The sequence below is a fragment of the Copadichromis virginalis genome, linkage group LG9 (assembly GCF_057382275.1).
Source record: "Copadichromis virginalis isolate Kocher_CV1m ecotype Utaka linkage group LG9, C_Virginalis_male_GT1.1, whole genome shotgun sequence".
NCBI classification, from domain to species: domain Eukaryota; kingdom Metazoa; phylum Chordata; class Actinopteri; order Cichliformes; family Cichlidae; genus Copadichromis; species Copadichromis virginalis.
In genome coordinates this window covers 32818951-32833862 of record NC_140626.1, presented here as the reverse complement: position 1 = coordinate 32833862, position 14912 = coordinate 32818951, and the positions used below count along the sequence as shown (strand labels likewise).

Below are 14912 nucleotides of genomic sequence, written 5' to 3'. Positions count from 1 at the left end.
AGTTATTTTTACACATCTGCCAGCATCTGGCCAATCCACCACCTTTCATTGTTTATACCGTTACAAAAAACAAAACAACAAACAAACAAACGAATGAACAAAAATCATCGACCCATAAAAACGAAAAATCACATCGGGCATACCAATGGCCAGTCCAACTATAGTTGTGCCATCAGTTAACCCTTCGTGCCCAGGGTTGCCGACCCCTGCATTAAAAAATGGCAGTCAAGAGTCAGTATTGCTTTAAAGTGTGACCCCAAGGACTGCTGACATCCATACCTGTCGAGTTAGGAATGACATCATTTTCACTTTTGTTGCCGCTGATGCGCCGTGGCACCGACACAAAAGCAGATCTGAGTTTCTCTGAAACTAAATTGTCTTTGACAGCATGGCAGTATTTCATGCCTTGGGAATGATGATAAGCTAGTCTAGCTGCTGTCAGTATGGGGGTTTGAAAACAAAATAACAGCCTGCTGTTTGGTGTATTTTGGCCTCCAGTGTTTGCTTTTAAGCTCCTTTAAAACAGAGAATAATGCTTCTTTGAAACTGTGGTTTTCATATTTTCAGTTGTCCTTTTGCAGTCACTTCTAAAATGCCAAACGTGGTGAATTTGTGTATTTCTGCGACAATAGGACGCAGACAAAAGCCCACGCTGGTTGCACAAGCTCGCCGTTTCCAGAGGACGTGTTGTTACATTAGAGCGCAGAGAGAGAAACGCTAATTTGTGTCTGTCAGTCTGTTTCTGTCGTAATGTGTCGGGGCTTGTGTTCAGGTTAGGAATGCGAGGCTTGTCTGAACGCGGGACCTGAGGTGTGTTTTTACGCCTGAGGCAGCCTCAAAAGGATATTCTGCCCTTTTCTACCTCCAGTCATCCTCCTCCTCCGCCTCCTCCTCACCTGCCACCTCCCTCTGTTCTCCCTCTGCTGCTATCTTTATCTCTCTCCCTGCATATGTGCGGATTCGGGTGATATTTTAATGCAGCTTCCTCATGCCGCCCGGCCTCCATAATCTGGCTCGAGCACGCGCACACACGTGAACACACGCTGGGAGCTCTGTGTCACCTTTGGGAGATTCGTCTGGCCGGCCGTCGGTGTCGGAGGAAGAGAGATAGCAAAACAAAGAGCCTCTGTGAGATGCTATCTCTTCCTCTCATCTCGCCGCCGTTATCTGCCTCGCCTTTTATTGCCCCATCGTGCTGGATCGCTGCCGTTTGTCCTGCAGTCACAGCAGCACTTCACACACTTAACCCGAGGTCCAGGGAGCAGGTTTACTGACTTTTCGAATTATAACTTAGCTTCAGCTGCACAAAGCTGCTGCCTACTAGTGACTTAGCCGTGTACCATCAACAGGAAGAGTGAGACAGGCTGCTACTTTGTCAGACTGTAAAGGCGCTGTTATGTTTAAAATAATTAGTCAGAAAGTTGTTGATTGATTTGTATGAGAACTTGATCCAAGGTGGAGCTTGGTCCCGGCTGGGCATGAGTAACATCTGGAGATCTGGATCCAGGAATTTTTGAAAAGATTATTTTCCATTGCGAAACAGGCCAAGTCATACGTTTCAGCTTTATCTTGATCTTGATCTTCTCATGGTGCAGTGGTTAGCACTGTTGCCTCACAGCAAGAAGATTCTGTGTTTAAATCCACCATCTTCCTGTGTGGGGTCTGCATGTTCTTCCTCCCACGCTCTACAGACATGCAGTTATCGAGGTAGCTGGAAGAGGCTCCAGCCCCCCCGTGAACTTGAATTGGACCAGTGGAAGAGAATGTACTGAATCCTAAATATGACGAGTTCATGGCTGGTGTGGAGCGTTTCCATGGGCAGTATTTAAATCGCAGGGCTGGACAGTTCAGGCTTTAATGAACAAACCTTACATACAGAGAGAAGGATGATCACCATCGTTAGGCACTTCCTGTTTTATTTTATTATATTAGAGCATATTGTTTTATACTTCCTGCCTTCTTTGTGCTACACCTGTCAGTTAATCGCCTACGTCAGTGTATCATGTACCTCCTGCCTCACTTACACTCGGGCTTTCCAACATTCCTCGTATGTTGACGTTTGTTTATTTACTTATTTTCCCCCTTAAATGTTTGTTGCTTGCTGATCATTATTGCAGCAGTTCTCCAGATTTCTAAAGGATTTTCAAAACTTTTCTTTGAGCACTGGCAGTTTTTCAGTCCACTTTACACTGACCTATGAGTGTGACCTCATTAAAGCATAAAACAGGAACTAACTGAAGCAATAAATCAGTGTTGTGTCTACACAGCTTAGTAAATAACCTTGTATCACATTGATTGTTCACATTTCTTAGCTGAAACTATGAAAGATGCCAAAAATAATTGTCAGACATATAATAGTATTTTTGCGCCATCAAGGTGATTCCCAAAGAGCTATTAGTTAAAAACATGGCACATCTAAGCATGATGTAAAGTGTGTCCTTAAAAGCGTGAGGAAACCGGACACGTGTAGAACAGAGAAGGCCTGAAAATGATCTACAGTGAATAAACAAGCTGGAAGTCATTAAGAAATGGTTAAAAAATCCAGCAAAGATCTGACACAGAACCTGAGCGATGTATCTGGACATTCAGTGTTTGCACTGTTTACTGAGGCCTCATCAGGAGAGAGGTCCAACAGTTACAGTCCACAGCCATCTAGAAAACACAGTGGGGGTCTGTCATGGTCTCAGGCTGCATTTCATCCAATGGTGTTGCAGATCTTCTCCATATAAAAGTGCGATCGGATACAATACCATCTGGAAACAATGACCCCAAAGAGACAATGCACTAAAAACACACATGAATAGAAAAGCACAGAGCCTCATTATTGAAGCAGTGTGGGACGATGTTAACAGAACAAACTCCCAGAGAAGAACTTTGATGTCTGAGAATTATTCCTGATGACAAAAAGCTGAGTTCAGCCCGTGTTGAAGGGTAAAGGCGGTCATACCAAATGACTTTCCATGTTTCCATGCATTACTGCATCTTTTCCCATTCTCCTGCAGAATATAAAGGAATTAGTGGTGGCTCAAGACTTTTGCACAGTACTGTATGTTATTATGCAGCAGTTGTGGTGGTCTAGCCCACTTGTGATCAAATTGTTCGTTTGCGGCCCCCGAGCTAAAATGATTTAGACACCTGCTGTAAAAGATGCTTCGGTGTAATTAATCAGTTTTATTCTCGCCGCGTAAATAAACAGAGACAGCAGGAAAGGTGCGTGTGATTTGTGTTCATTCGTCAGGTTTTTCCCCGACTGTTAGGCCAGCTCAGAGTTTAGAGCTGTGCACATTTTCTCGTGCGGAGGTACGAACGCATTGTTTGTTATTGAGACCGATCAGAGCGAGCGTGAATCAAGCTTTACACCGACATTAATGGACAGTTTTGCTTTGTGGTTTCCACTCCTGCCTGTCTGTCATAGAACTGACTGGGAGACAGTGGAGACTAAACTAATTATCATATTTTAAAGGGAGGCTGGTGTACACTTGAGCTTTTAATGGCAGCTGGTGGGTGAAGGTTGGAGTCGGTTCACAGCACATCTACTAAAATGGCATCTGACTAGAAAGGTTTCGATTGGATCGTTAACGACAGATCCAAGGTCAGCTTTCGGTAAAATGTGACTGGCATTGTTAGCACGCTGTGAATCATCAGGCTGGTTTTTAGATCAGCTTTAAAGCAAAAAACTGACATTTTCCTAAAGTTATTGACGATTCCAAAGGCTGAATTATCGAACACTTGGCACAGGTGAAAGAAATCGAGGGAGTCGGCGCGATGAAACAGGAAACAAAAGATGTGAGACGCACAAGAGAGACGGGGAGAGAACAAGAGACTTTCAGCACTCCGAGGTGATTTCAGCCTGTCAGATATATTCAGTGTCTGATGCAACGCTGAGTAACCGAGACGCCGTCTGCGTGAGTGTGTGTGTGTGAGCTTGTCTATTTCAGCGTGTGTGTCTGAATCTGAGGGACTCACATGTGCAAGTGACCCAGTGTGTGAAATATCATGGCCTCTAACACACACACATGTACACACACACACAAACTGCCATCGCTTTGCCTCCTCCAACCCCACATTCATTCATTGCCCTCACTGCCAGGCCTGTTGCTAGGTTACCGTTAGGAAATGGTGTGTGTGTGTGTGTGTGTGTGTGTGTGTGTGTGTGTGTGTGTGTGTGTGTGTGTGTGTGTAGTGAGGTGGATGAATTTCCACTTTCTCGCTTTAACAGCTGCTGTGATACCGGCTTCGCTTTGAAGGAGGAGGAGGAGATGTTAGACTCAGTGTTGGATTTTAGTTCAGCTTCACTGTAAATTATTTAAACTCAAAGTCGTCACAGTGCTGAAAAAATGGGAGCTAACAGGCTGCGGCGATGTGCCCTGCAGTGAGCGCGGGGCCTTTACCTTTGGAAAGACAAACCGGAGATTGAAGCCATGAGTTGAACAGTTTCCTGTTATAGTTTATATTTTAAATGCAGAGTTGAACGCATGGTTATTCTGCGTTATATCTGCAGCGTCTGGGAGTATAAATATCAGCGAGTCCTTGGCGAGGGGCGCTGACCATGAATGAATTATTTTATTAATGGGACAGTTGTTTGCACTTTGTTAGGTACAGCCAGACTACATGATAGCATCCATAATGTAAATCTGGTGCTCTGCTGGATTAAGATGTGGTGACTGCTGAGGTCATGTGAGTACAGTGAACTCACTGAGGTGACTTAAACTGTGCGACATGTTGTGTTATGTTGCACAACATAAAGTTGGGTACGCTGGTTATAAAGAAATGGACATGGTCAGCAGCAATACTCAGATAGGTTGGTGTTTAAATGACACTCAGCTGGTACTACACCATTACACCACCCGCAGCCTGAACTGCTGATTTCCCCAAAGTCTGGCCCTAGCATCGGAATGTTGCAGGAGAAGTAAACACAGACAAGACGACGTTTTGCAATCCTCTGCTGTCCAGTTTTGGTGAACCTGTGAATTGTAGCCTCAGTTTCGTCCTCTTAGCTAACAGGAAGGACACTTGTTGTGTTCTTCTGCTGCTGTGGAACATCAGTTTCAAGGTTCAACATGTTGTGTTGTGCACGTCTGTATTCCTTGTTTGTTACAAGTAGCTGTTTGAGTTACTGTTATCGTTCCAGCAGCCTATCAGCTATTCTGGTAAATGAACTAAATGGCCTGTATTTGTATAGCGCTTTACACATCCAGTCATCCACACATTCACACACTGGTGATGGCAGCTACATTGTAGCCACAGCCACCGAGGCAAGGCTGCCAGACACTGGCGCCACCGGGCCCTCCGACCACCACCAGTAGGCAACGGGTGAAGTGTCTTGCCCAAGGACACAACGACCGAGACTGTCGGAGCCGAGGCTCGAACCGGCAACCTTCCGATTACAAGGCGAACTAATCTAATCTATAACACCAATAAGGAATTTTGTTCCCAGAGAGCTGCTGCTCGATGCTCAATGTAACGTAAAGTATCGATTCTTACTTCTGTTTGGCTCTTTGTCGTTTTCATCTACCTGACAAGCTACACGTGGCTGAACTCTAGACCAGGCCAAACTTAAAGGTGAATTAATGAGCTTAAAATGAATAAATAGTACAGCATGAATATGTAAAAGCATCCCACTTGAATTCAAAAGCAGAGGAGCTCTCAGGTGTTTGCAAAGCACAGTGTTCTGCTACATGTGAAGGGTACTTTCTGGTGATTCATTTTTCACTTCTGTGACGATTATCTGGCTGCACACGTCTGTGAAGTGTAACAGCGACGATAAACAAGCAAGCGGCGTGCTTTTATCGCTGGAGGAAGCTGCAGACAGACACATCTCTCGTGGGCACACGATCTCTTGTGATCAGAACAGTGTGTTGTCAGACGGGATCACGTAGTAAGACATGTGGCAAAAAGTATGTAAAAGGAAAGAATGCAATCATAGTTAGTGTGAAGTCATCGGCTAGACAAACCAAAGAGGGATGCTGCACACTCATGTGGCAGTTATCCTTTTAGACTCTGTTGAGTGTTAATATTTAATAAATATAATATTGTATTTACAAAACCTTGAAACGAGCAACTGAGACTGTGAATAGATCAGGAAAGTGTTCACTAAGAGCGAACCAAACCTTTCCTCTCACAGAGTTCTCTACAGTCAGACTTGTTTTTGCCCCCTGCTGGCCATCAGAAGAAATACAGGTGTGCAGCACTTCCGGTGCTTTTCTACTCTAATTAATTCATTTTTACTAAAAGCTTCATTCACCCAATCACATACATGCGTTCATTTTCTCTGTACCCAACATTTATGCACACATTCACATAACTGTGAATGCACTGGGAGCAGCCCAGGGTTCAGTATCTCGCCCGAGGACACTTCAACATGCCGATTGGCGTAGCAGGTTAGTAGGAGACCCCATAATAATGAGGCATAATATGATGCTTCATATGGCAATGAGACATCGACTTCCCCAAGTCTCAAGCAGCCACAAAAACAGCTTGTCAGGTTTCGAACGCTGGTTCTCTGTCAGCTGTATAGTTTCCTCTCCAATCTCAGCCGGGCTCCTTACAGTCCAGTTAGCATGCACACAGGACCACAGTTTGGGTTTACATGCACACTTTCATACATTAAAGACATGTTAAAAATCAAACGTCTTCCATCTGGATCTACCGGCTTCTATTTTAGTCGTTGAGGAAGCCTATTGAAGGAGTTGACATTGGGTTAGATGGATTCTGTATCATCATCATCATTCTTTCTTTGAAGTTTCATGGTAAAGGTGTTTTTTTTCCAGCTGAATATACTGAGAATAAGGGCTGTTGCTGTATTTTCGAACAGTATTTGGAACTTGGATCCATAATATGTCAACCTTTACTGAGACCATATTTGCAAAAGAGTCTCTGACTGTATATTGTACACTTTTGTTTGTCCACAAATTCTGGACAGATGGACAGTGCAAAACATAAATATGTCCCCAGAAACCTGCTCTGCAGAGGGCTAAGGCCTGCTCATCTGGATTCCCATCAGAAATCGCTCCAAAACAAGGAATTAGAGGAAGCAAACTGGATTTGCTCTGTTCTTAAGAGATTAAGGGACGGAAATGTTGAGTAAATGTGTCCTAGATCCAAATCCGTGACTCATGTCTTTGATCGCCTCTCCACCTGTGTTCTTCAGGGTCGCCATGTCAAAACTGGCCAGCTCGCTGCCATCAAGGTCATGGATGTCACAGGCGTGAGTGACACACACCGTCTTTAATCCAGCCTTTCTGTTATACTGCGACCGTGTGTGTTATTGGCATTGTGCTGCATCTGTCTCTGCGTTTGTGTGCTTTAGGATGAGGAGGAGGAGATTAAAGCCGAGATCAACATGCTGAAGAAGTACAGCCACCACAGGAACATAGCAACCTATTATGGAGCCTTCATCAAGAAAAATCCTCCAGGAGTGGACGACCAGCTCTGGGTTAGTCACACGAACACGTTTTGTTAGCTGAGCTTAAATCAGTCTGACTGAAAGCTCCCCTGACCCACAACGACAACACGTCCTGTATATAGAGATCAAAGGATGAGATGACTGATAGAGGTTTGCAGTGAAGTGAACAGTTAATAATAAACCCAAAAACTGCACGTATGTTTGTGCAGCTGGTGATGGAGTTCTGCGGGGCCGGCTCGGTGACAGATCTGATCAAAAACACCAAAGGGAACTCCCTGAAGGAGGAGTGGATCGCCTACATCTGCAGAGAGATCCTCAGGGTAAGAACCAAAACGCTGTCGCCTATGTTTACATGTTTTCCCACAAAGAAGAAACACCCAGTTGTTTCCCAGAGGAACACCGTCAGAGTCTTTGCAAAAAAGAAAAAGTCTGCCACATGTGTGTGGACAAAACTGACAAGAAAGGAAATTTGTAAATGCATCTAAAATAAATGAAATCAAATTTATAACATTTATATAAATATAAATGACAGATTTGTAAGGAAAAATGCAGATTGGTTAATTATAAATGACAATCAACAATACAAATGTAACATGTACACCTGGTTTTGTGTATCTGCATATTTCGGCCTCAAAGAGCTGAACTGAAATAATGAAGCGATGAAGCTCACGGATTAGCGAGCCTCTCCTCTGCCTCCTGCTGTTCTGTTTTGGATCGTAAGACGACCTTTGCCACTTGTTTCCCCTTGTCTCCAGGGTCTGACCCACCTCCACCAGCACAAGGTCATCCACAGAGATATCAAAGGCCAGAACGTGCTGCTGACGGAGAACGCGGAGGTCAAACTCGGTGAGGAAGCAGCAGCATTTATTCTAAGTTTCATCCTAATTATGGTGACTTGTGTTATAGTTAGAAGGCTCCTGAGGGGCCGCTCTGGATGCGTGCTGTCAAAAACATAACATGTACAGCTCGGCACTGCACCGCAGCGCTATGAACAGTGTTTTGTGTGCAGTGGACTTTGGTGTGAGTGCTCAGCTGGACCGTACGGTGGGACGGAGGAACACGTTTATTGGGACCCCGTACTGGATGGCCCCGGAGGTCATCGCCTGTGACGAGAATCCTGATGCCACGTATGACTTCAAGGTAATTTATTCTAACTAACAGTCGCCTCAGGACTCGGTGAGCTAACTTTAGGCTTAACTTTGTACTAGGATACATCGTCATGGTAACCTATGCTGCACTAAACCACCACTGAGTTTCCTGAAAACAGAAGATCGTTCAGCCCTCGGTTTGTGGAACCCGAGAACATCGTCCACGGGCGCTTGTATTAGTGACGTGTGGAGCCATTTCACACAGTCGTGCTGGTTTTGTGTTGATCCTATCGTTGGTAATGGATTAGGGTTTAGTTCATATTGATTCTGTGAGGTTAAACAGCACAGCTGGTGTTGCACAGACGCCAGTTTACCTGATAAACGAAAGGAGACTCGGGTGAAGTCATTAGCACAGGATCATATAAGATAAGTGATGATTTATAGAGCTTGTTTTTCCTGCTAAAAGTGTCTCCTCTGTTGGACCCCGAGCAAACAAAATGAACCAGTCATTCTCAGCCTCCCCAGCTTCATGTTAGCACCAGCTTAAAGCTTGAGCAGGAGTCGTATGGGATGACCTGAGACGCTCTCTCGTGTTGGTCGATTTTCGCTGTCTTCATCCTGCCATAGGACAGCATTTGTCTCTGAGGTTTTCCTATAACAGCTCTCATCCTCCATCTCTGTGCTAATGTGTCTGTATGTATCCCTTCAAATTGCTCATATTTAGTTTTGCGTCTTGTTTTAATTACAAAGTTACAGCAGTGCTGTACAGTTTATGGGCGGATTTCCAGCTCAGCTACGCTTCATAAATCGTGTTTTTGCCTGGATGCTAAACATTAGCGTAACAGCTGATCTGATCAGGCTGTTGGAGCTCAGTGACGTCTCCGTGTTTGTTTGATCTGAACTGAAGGAGCATTTAAATCTGCACTTAATAAGCTGGGATAAGATCTCACGAGTACAGATCCAGTTTAACAGTGCACGCGTGATTTTCCACACTGGTCAAACAAACCTAAATAAGTACACTTTAAAACGAAGGAAAAGGTAAAGTTTTTCCTGCTTTTCTTTTTTATTAAATTGCCCTCCTGTAGTTCAATTTCTCGTCCGAGTCAAACTGCTTGTAGCTGTGAACAAACAGCGCGCACTGACCTTTAAAAACAATCCCTCTCACATCATATCTGTTGTTTTTTGGAGTTGTGTAATCTCTGATTATTGCTACCCGAGCGCACCAACAGAAACGAGTATCGTTCCTTCAGAGAGCTGAAATCAGTGGGTCTGCAGCGGTTACTGTAAGAGGAGCGCGCTGTAATGGGGACAGGACGAACCCCTGTGGCGAGCTGGTGGAGGATGTGCGCCTACACCATTAACGCCAACCCTCCGGGGCTTTACGTGACGAGAAAGCCTGAGTCCGTCTGACAGCACGAACAGCTCAGATCTGCACCTAAAAACAGAAACATAATAATAATAATATGGTTGAAATGTTAAAGACGGGCAGCACAGGCACAGATGGGGAGCTGACTGTATTTTTATCGCTTAACAAGTACACCGATTGGCGCGCCGATCTCCTGAAAGTGTTGAGTCGGTAACACGTTGGGAGGATGTGAACGTTTCGTGTTTCTCTCTCTGCAGAGTGATCTGTGGTCGCTCGGTATCACAGCCATAGAGATGGCAGAGGGAGCGCCACGTAAGTGTGATTACACCGTTATCAGCTGACACTCACAGCACAGTTTGTCTGCGAGCTAAACGACTAAATCGATGTCTTTTTCTTTTTTCTCTTTCTGCTTTGCACCTCTTCTTCTTCTTCCTGTCTCCTTCCCTCCCCTTCTTTTATCCTGCAACTTTAAATACTTCCTTTCCTCTCCCTTCCTTTCCTTTCCTTTCCTTTGCTCTCCTTTCCTTTCCTATTCTCCTGTCTTCTTCTCCCATTTCATGTCTCATCATTTCTTGTCTCTTGTCCTTCCCTTTTGTCTTATTTCCTGCTCTTGCTCCACCTTTGCATCATTTCCTTTCTCTCATCTCCTCTCCTTTCCTTTATCCACATTTTGGCACCTTTCCTAATCTCATCTCCTCTCTCCCATTTTTCCTTTTTAATTTTTTTAATTCCTATCTTTTTGCTTTCTTTCCTTTCCTCTCTCTCCTTTCCTTCCTTTTGCCTCCTCAGCTCTGTGTGACATGCATCCAATGAGGGCGCTCTTCCTCATCCCCAGAAATCCTGCCCCGAGACTCAAATCAAAGAAGTGGTGAGTCACTTAAACGCACACACATGCTGTCAGACATCTCTACACAAACACGATGTGACAGTGGCCTGTAAGAGGGTAAAGCTGCAGCTCTCCCTTTAATGAAGCTGCTGTTTTAAGAGAGAGAGCTATCAGCGATTAACTGGTGTGTGTGCTCGCGGTCAGGTCGAAGAAGTTCCAGTCGTTCATAGAGAGCTGCCTGGTGAAGAGTCACAGCCAGAGGCCGAGCACCGAGCAGCTCCTCAAGCACCCCTTCATCAGAGACCTCCCCAACGAGCGGCAGGTCCGCATCCAGCTGAAGGACCACATCGACCGCACCAAGAAGAGGAGGGGCGAGCGAGGTGAGCAGGCACTAACTCACCTCAGCTCACAGCTGCCTGAAGCCTCCGCTGTCAACAGATGTAAACACTGACCTGAAATCTCTGTTTGTTTTCCCCTCAGATGAGACGGAGTACGAGTACAGTGGGAGTGAGGAAGAGGATGAAGAGAGGGACATAGGAGAGCCCAGGTATGTTTACTCATGCCGTAGCCTCCACTGTAGCTGCTGGTGTTAACAGGCAGAAATCTAGAATCCAAAACTGAAGCACCACAAATCCAGTTGCCGGAGTGGCAGCGACAGTGAGACACTCCCCATCGACTCCCACAGCTTTGCAACAGAAATGAACGGTTTACAGCCTGTTAAAACACAATGTTTTGGTCTTTGTAGATACCTTCCACCTTCACAAGTGTTTAAAACAAAATAACTCACGTGTTTAAATTTATTTAGGGCTTAAAGTTAGAGGTCTGGCTGCTCTATGCTACAGCTGTCTATTAAACATCCTTTCAGCTGACTCAACGCTGACACCAGCCTCAAGTGGCCACTACAGGAACTGCAGCTTCTTGGAACTTCAGCTGTAGCTTCACTTGCAGTCTCAGAATTTACCGCTTCATATAACAACCATGGACTTACTTACAGATGTGACACTTTAACAGTTTACGAATGCAGGCAGTTCACGTTCTGTAACTCCACCCTGTCATCTGACGATGCTCACTCTTAGCTCCAAAAAACATGATGGGTGTTCAGAAAGAGAGTTCACAAACAAAAACATTATGGTGGCTAAACTTCTCTTTTATTTAGCAAAGACCTGCTATATGCTCCCATTATTACTGCTGCTCGTCCATAGGTTTGCAGATTCGCTAAAACTCAAACAAGTCTTAATCCTGTTCCAGCTCCATCATCAATATTCCGGGCGAGTCCACGCTGAGGCGAGACTTCCTGCGTCTGCAGCTGGCCAATAAGGAGCGGTCGGAGCTGATCCGGCGTCAGCAGCTGGAGCAGCAGCAGAACGAGGAGCACAAGCGCCAGCTACTGGCCGAGAGACAAAAACGTATAGAAGAGCAGAAAGAGCAGCGGCGACGGCTGGAGGAGGTAGATTTAAGACCGCAGATAATAATAATAATGACAACGATAGATTGTTACGTTACACACAGGAAGTCGATTTGTCCTTCGGCTGTTTGAATCTGTGAGAAACAGATCAGAATGATTATAAAGTCACTTTTCCTGCATGTGAAACACATCACACCTGTTTGTTAGCACCTCAGCTCATCCAAATGCCAGGAAAACATGCCTGACGCGCACACACAGACACACACGGACATGCAGACAGCTGAGGTGTTGTTGTGTAAAACGGTTTCCACCTACAGCAACAGCGTCGCGAGCGAGAGCTGAGGAAGCAACAGGAGCGAGAGCAGAGGAGGAGGTATGAAGAGATGGAGCAGCTCCGCCGCGAGGAGGAGAGGAGGCACGCCGAGAGAGAGCAGGTACGGAAACACCTGACTGACAAGTGTCATACGGGGGGGTGTGGCTTCTCAGCACATCTCCTGTCAGTTACTCTGATGAGCGACTGAAACATGGAAATGTCAAATCAGAGAAGACGCTACAGAGATGATGTAAAAGGAGAATTTCACATATTGTAGATGCTGGCCTCCAGACACCAGGGGGCGCTGTAGAAAGAATTTATGGTAGTTAATTTGTACATTAATCATAAATAAATGAGCTTTACAACAACTAGAACAGGGAACAGGAACATAAACTTCTTACAGAGAATAAGAGACTTAAATAAGCTCTCACTAATCTTTGAGAATTATTATTAATGTCTTAGGAAACAACTCGCAGCTGTTACACGAGCAAATTTGAACCAATTGTTAAATAAACACAAATTAATTAGCTCTACTGTTGTAGCAACACATTCATAATAAACCAGATGGTTTGGTGTTCCGACCAAATCATTGATGACTGTGCGCTCCGTCCCTCACTCTGAGCTCAGCTCTGTGTTTTATTGCTTTACACACTCAGTTAGCTGAAAGCTAAAGGAGCATTTTTCCTCATTTTACTTCTGCTTCACAGCCTGTGAGAACTCTCGTGCTGCATCACTCCTGCATTATTCATGCAGGGTTTAAATGAGACCTGAATTAAAGAAATTTCCAAGCTGCATTATGGGAAATGAAGGTTTCTAATGTCTCTAGAGCTTATCCTACAGTGGAGATTAAAAGTCAGCATGACTCAGCTTAAAACTACATGACTGTAAAACTTCATTTTATCTCAAACATTTATGCAAAAATGTATTATTGTGCAGTAAAAGGCTGTGCTAATATTTTAAGCACCAACACAAATAATCCTCCTTTAATCCGTCTACAACCTTTGACGTGTGATGTGTGTAAAATGGTAAACAGATCACTTAAAACAGTCGTGGTCTACACGGAGCTTCTGTTCTAACTGTGTGACTACAGTTCATGACGTTTTCCACTTTTAAAATATTCAGATTGTACGTTTTTCAAGTTTGTGGCTTTAATGCATTTTAAATTTGGCATTTAAATTGGATTTAATCAAAGAAGCTTGTAATTAGTTAGCTTTTTGTGTTTCTGGACCAAAATGGAAATTCAGTCATGTTGCTTCAGCCTAAAAATACATTTACTCAAACCTCTAATTTCAGAGGTTTATAATTAATGTCAAACAATTCTGCGATTATAGATTACTCTTTACTCTTTTTGTCCCAAAACTTTAAGCAACAGAAAGCAGCCGCTTGCAGATATAATCCCTCTGCAGCCTTTAACGTGGTATCGATCGTTTTATGGAGCCGGTCACTCGTGAAATGTGACAACAGAACATTTTCTAGTCCAGAAAAATCTGTGATGTGACTGAGGGGAAACATGCTACATGATGAGGCTTTAAGGTTTCACCGGATGATGAGGAGCATGTCTGACAGACAGAGAAAACTCGTTTTAACGTGTAAACCTGCGCTACGTGAAGGTTTTACACACAGATGTGGGCCGTGTGCTCGTTGTGGTTCGGGTTGCTGATTTTCAGCTGCAGGGTCGCCACACCTCCAGCCTGATACTGTAACACACGAGACTTATAAATGACTCGTAGTTAACTTCTCAGCAGCGCTTCCTTAACGCTCTCTCAGACAGAGATTTCTTCCTCTTGCACAGCTGATTTCACACTGATCTTTAACACTGCCATCTTAATAATAAGCATGTTGTCTTTCTGTTCTACTAATTACGGCCTCCTGCTGTTCCTCTTTTTTCTCTCCTCGCCTGTTCCTGACTAAATCCCTACTTTCACACCTCTTCAACAAATCTCCTACTTTTGGCTGTCCTCCTCCTCTTTCCTTTTTCCTTTTCTTCTATTTCCTCCTCGGGTGATGTCACTGGTTGCCTGGGCTCCGATTCGCTTCCATTTCTCCTGGTCGCTCTCTGATTGGCTGCCTGTGGTGCTGGCTGGGGCTGCTGATTGGTTAGGAGTATATCCGTAGACAGCTGGAGGAGGAGCAGAGGCAGCTGGAGATCCTGCAGCAGCAGCTCCTGCAGGAGCAGGCCCTACTGCTGGTAACACAACACACAAACACACACAGACTGATGAAGGGCAGAGCCTAACGCCGGGCTCAAAGTACCCTGCTTTGATTTTTTATTCACATAAAACTCAAAGTGCCTTAAACTCTAAGATACACAATCTGAAATATTACAGTGAAAGCTTCAACAATCAGATGACTGTTTTTTGGCGACAGCGGGGAGGAAGAACTCCCTGTTAACAGGAAGGGACTTCCAACAGAACCAGACTCAGAGACGTGTTGACATCTGCTGTGATCGGTTGGGGGAAGACGAGAAAGAGAAGTGAAAGAACAGAAGCATGAACTAGAAGCAGATTTG

General features: G+C 44.6%; 1 protein-coding gene across 10 annotated transcripts in view; it reads left to right on the top strand.

Moving 5' to 3' along the window:
- The window catches only part of tnikb (TRAF2 and NCK interacting kinase b), a 66061-nt gene that overhangs the window by 21295 nt on the left and 29854 nt on the right, over positions 1-14912 (top strand). For 8 of the 10 annotated variants that reach the window (XM_085468768.1, XM_085468760.1, XM_085468767.1 and 5 more), the window contains 12 exons: positions 7151-7207; positions 7310-7435; positions 7615-7725; positions 8161-8251; positions 8415-8545; positions 10117-10171; positions 10649-10727; positions 10890-11065; positions 11166-11232; positions 11934-12132; positions 12408-12524; positions 14505-14591. In XM_085468768.1, coding sequence (XP_085324894.1) covers positions 7151-7207; positions 7310-7435; positions 7615-7725; positions 8161-8251; positions 8415-8545; positions 10117-10171; positions 10649-10727; positions 10890-11065; positions 11166-11232; positions 11934-12132; positions 12408-12524; positions 14505-14591 — 1296 coding nt within the window. The remainder of the gene's footprint in view (positions 1-7150; positions 7208-7309; positions 7436-7614; positions 7726-8160; positions 8252-8414; positions 8546-10116; positions 10172-10648; positions 10728-10889; positions 11066-11165; positions 11233-11933; positions 12133-12407; positions 12525-14504; positions 14592-14912) is intronic. The other 2 variants (XM_085468762.1, XM_085468769.1) reach the window with 1 other exon arrangement.